General features: G+C 35.9%; 1 protein-coding gene across 1 annotated transcript; it reads left to right on the top strand.

Annotated features, from left to right (window-relative positions):
- The first annotated feature begins 869 nt into the window (after window positions 1-869).
- Window positions 870-1,213, top strand: LOC141386634 (kappaPI-actitoxin-Avd3c-like). The gene is made up of 2 exons (XM_073955549.1): window positions 870-973; window positions 1,032-1,213. The coding sequence occupies exons 1-2, from the start codon at window positions 895-897 to the stop codon at window positions 1,211-1,213; spliced, it is 261 nt and encodes an 86-aa protein (XP_073811650.1). The 5' UTR covers window positions 870-894.
- Window positions 1,214-3,109: the final 1,896 nt, after the last annotated feature.

Below are 3,109 nucleotides of genomic sequence, written 5' to 3'. Positions count from 1 at the left end.
TGCCTTGGAGCAATGACGATTGTTGTTGCCACGACATCCTCTGTACCGCATCTCTTTACATTGTCTATCTCTGGGATCATAGTACCACATGGTACGTGGGGTACAGCGTCTACCACGAGTTCCTAAGTCTCTGGGTCCTTGGCAAGATGGATTTCCTGAAAAAGAGCACCATAGTTAAAATAAAAATTTAAAATAGAAAAGATGACAACTTACTTGGTCTACCAACACAGCTTTGTGCACTGACACAGGCCAACAATGCGAATATTGCAATAATTATCGCTTGTAACTTCATGATGTTGCTGATATAACTTTGTGGTTGTTGTAAAGCTTCGAGGGACAGAAACCTGAATGTGATGATTTTTCCAGCTCATTCGTGTGTTTTTATAGCATGCCAAAATATTTTGTTGTTACATGGGTTCAATACCTACATTCATTATTTTCTTTTTAACAATTGTTTTTACGCAATTTTGTAAATTTTTAAATCCATACAATTTCCCTTGTTATTGTACAACAGCTACAAAGGAACAAATATTTTTGTTTTTCGTCAAATTAACAGTTCGACATCTGTAATAAAGTTATTGAATAGCAAAACTGTTTTATAAAAGAAATTAAGAAATCAGATTTTTATTGTAAATTTGCATTGGATTGTTTTGAATTATCTGGTGTCTTTTATACATCGCATTGTTTTAAACACATAATTATTATTTATTCAAAAATTGTCCCAATTCGTAAACAAAAGAATCTCATCCTTTATTTTCCGAAATACGAATGGCAGTGGGATTATTCCATATGCAATCTTCTCCCACTATATAAATCAGTACTTGGTTTTAGGTAGTTATCACATCGTTCCAAATCACTCCAGCTGTACAACCATCGCCAATTACTAAAGGAATTATGAATTTCCAAGACATAATTATTGCACTTTTTGCTTTACTGGCCTGCGTAAGTGCCCAAGCCTGTGTTGGTAGACCAAGTAAGTTGTCATCTTTTCTATTTTTAATTTTTATTTTAACTGTGCGGCCCTTTTCCAGGAAATCCATCTTGCCGTGGACCTAGGGACTTAGGAGCTCGTGGTAGACGCTGCACCCCACGTACCATGTGGTATTATGATCCCCGAGATAGACAATGCAAAGAGATGCGCTACAGAGGATGTCGTGGCAACAACAATCGTCATTGCTCCAAGGCAGCCTGCGAAAGACAATGTCGTCGTTAAGAATACCTGGCACAATTTTGATATGTTGATGCCTCGCTTAAAAAATATTCTGAATATTTGCAAATTTAATTTTTTTATTTGAATTTTGTTAGACTATATTTTTTTCTTTTTTTTAGAATAAATTATTTGAAACAAATGTTTCTTATTTTAATTACTCACAGAACGACAGTAGGCCTTCTAATGGGAAACTTTCCCAGCAAACCATTCGTCCGATATCTGATCCAGAACCGTAACGATTTCTGAACGAAATGTCGGAGCGACATCGTATCGATTTCGATCCGATTTCTTAACGAAATCTGAACGAAATCGGTACAAAATCTGAACTATTTCCGCTCCGAAAAATCGTTTAGAAATCGGAACGAAATCTGAACGACGTTGCTTCCGAAATTGTTCAGACGTGTCGCACATCCGACATTTGGTTTGCTGGGTTTTTTAAGGGAAACTAGCAGGCCATCTTATAAGTAAGTCTGCTTCTAGAATATGAGTAGGCCTTCTTATAGAAGACCAGTAAGTTTTCTTTTCAAGGAAGAGTAGATCCTTTTATTGAAGACAAGTTGTTCTGCTATAAAATAACTGTATACATTATTATAGAAGATCAGTAGATATTCTTATAGAAACCCAAGAGGTTTTCGTATATAAGAAAAAAGATCTTTAGAAGACAAGAAGATCTTCCGGAAAGTCTTCTTATAGAAAACCAGTATAAGAGGCTATTAGTCTTATGTTTAGGTCTGCTTTTTTCTGTAAAAAGACCTATTGGTTTTCTATAAGAAGACCAAGTCATGTTTGATAAGTATAAGAAGACCTACTGGTCTTTGATAAAAATACCTACTGGTCTTCTTTAAGACAACCCACAAAAGATCTATTCGTCTATGATAAGAAACCCTACTGGTCCTCTATAAGAAGACCAACTGGTCTTCTGTTAGAAGACCTACTGGTCTTTTATAAAAAATCCTACTAGTCTTCTGTTAAAAGACCAACTGGTCTTCCATAGGAAGACCTGCTAGCTTTAATAAAAACATTAAGTTCGTACAGGCCGAACTTTTTATACCCTCCATTATAAAATATTCTGAATTAAATGGCTAAATTTAGTTTCCTGTTAGGTCCAAAAATGCTATAATTTGGTCAAAAAATTTATTTAAAAATTTCTTCAATCTGTTGGTAACTTTATATGTGGGATATACCAAAACATGGACCTATGTGGATGATTTTTGGTGGAGGAGTTTCCGGACCACTGAGAACTTCAAACGTCAAATTAAAAAATTGCTAAAACTGTTGCTAAATTCCTCAAAATATCGGAAATGGCAAGGTCCTGCACCTATGTGGACCATTTGTGGTGAAGAAGTTTCGGGACCACTGAGAACCTCAAGTGCCAAATTACAGCTAGTTTGGTTGGAAATTGTAGCTAAAATCGCCAAAATACAGAAAATCGGGGGAACCGTTATATGGGGGTTGTACCTAAACATGGATTTATGTTAACTATTTGTGGTGGAGAAGTTTCCTGACCACTGAAAACCTCAAGTGTCTAATTATAGTTAGTTCGGTTAAAAAATGTAGCTAAAACCCTCTAATACCGAAAATCGGGTTACCGTTATATGAGGGCTATACCAAAACATGTACTTATGTTAACGATTTTTGGTGGAGAAATGTCGTGATCCCTGAAAACCTCAAGTGTCAAATTACAGCTTGTTCGATTAAAAATTGTAGCAAAAGTCCTCAAAATACCGAAAATTGGGGGTACCGTTATATGGGGGCTATAGCAAAACATGTACTTATGTTAACGATTTTTGGTGGAGAAATGTCGTGACCACTGAAAACCTCAAGTGTCAAATTACAGCTAGTTCGGCTAAAAATTGTAGCTAAAATCCTCAAAATACCGAAAATCGAGGGGTACCGTTA

Source organism: Musca autumnalis, unplaced genomic scaffold (genome assembly GCF_047663935.1).
Source record: "Musca autumnalis isolate F117 unplaced genomic scaffold, ASM4766393v1 scaffold_5, whole genome shotgun sequence".
Classification (NCBI taxonomy): domain Eukaryota; kingdom Metazoa; phylum Arthropoda; class Insecta; order Diptera; family Muscidae; genus Musca; species Musca autumnalis.
This window is presented reverse-complemented; position numbering and strand designations above follow the sequence as displayed.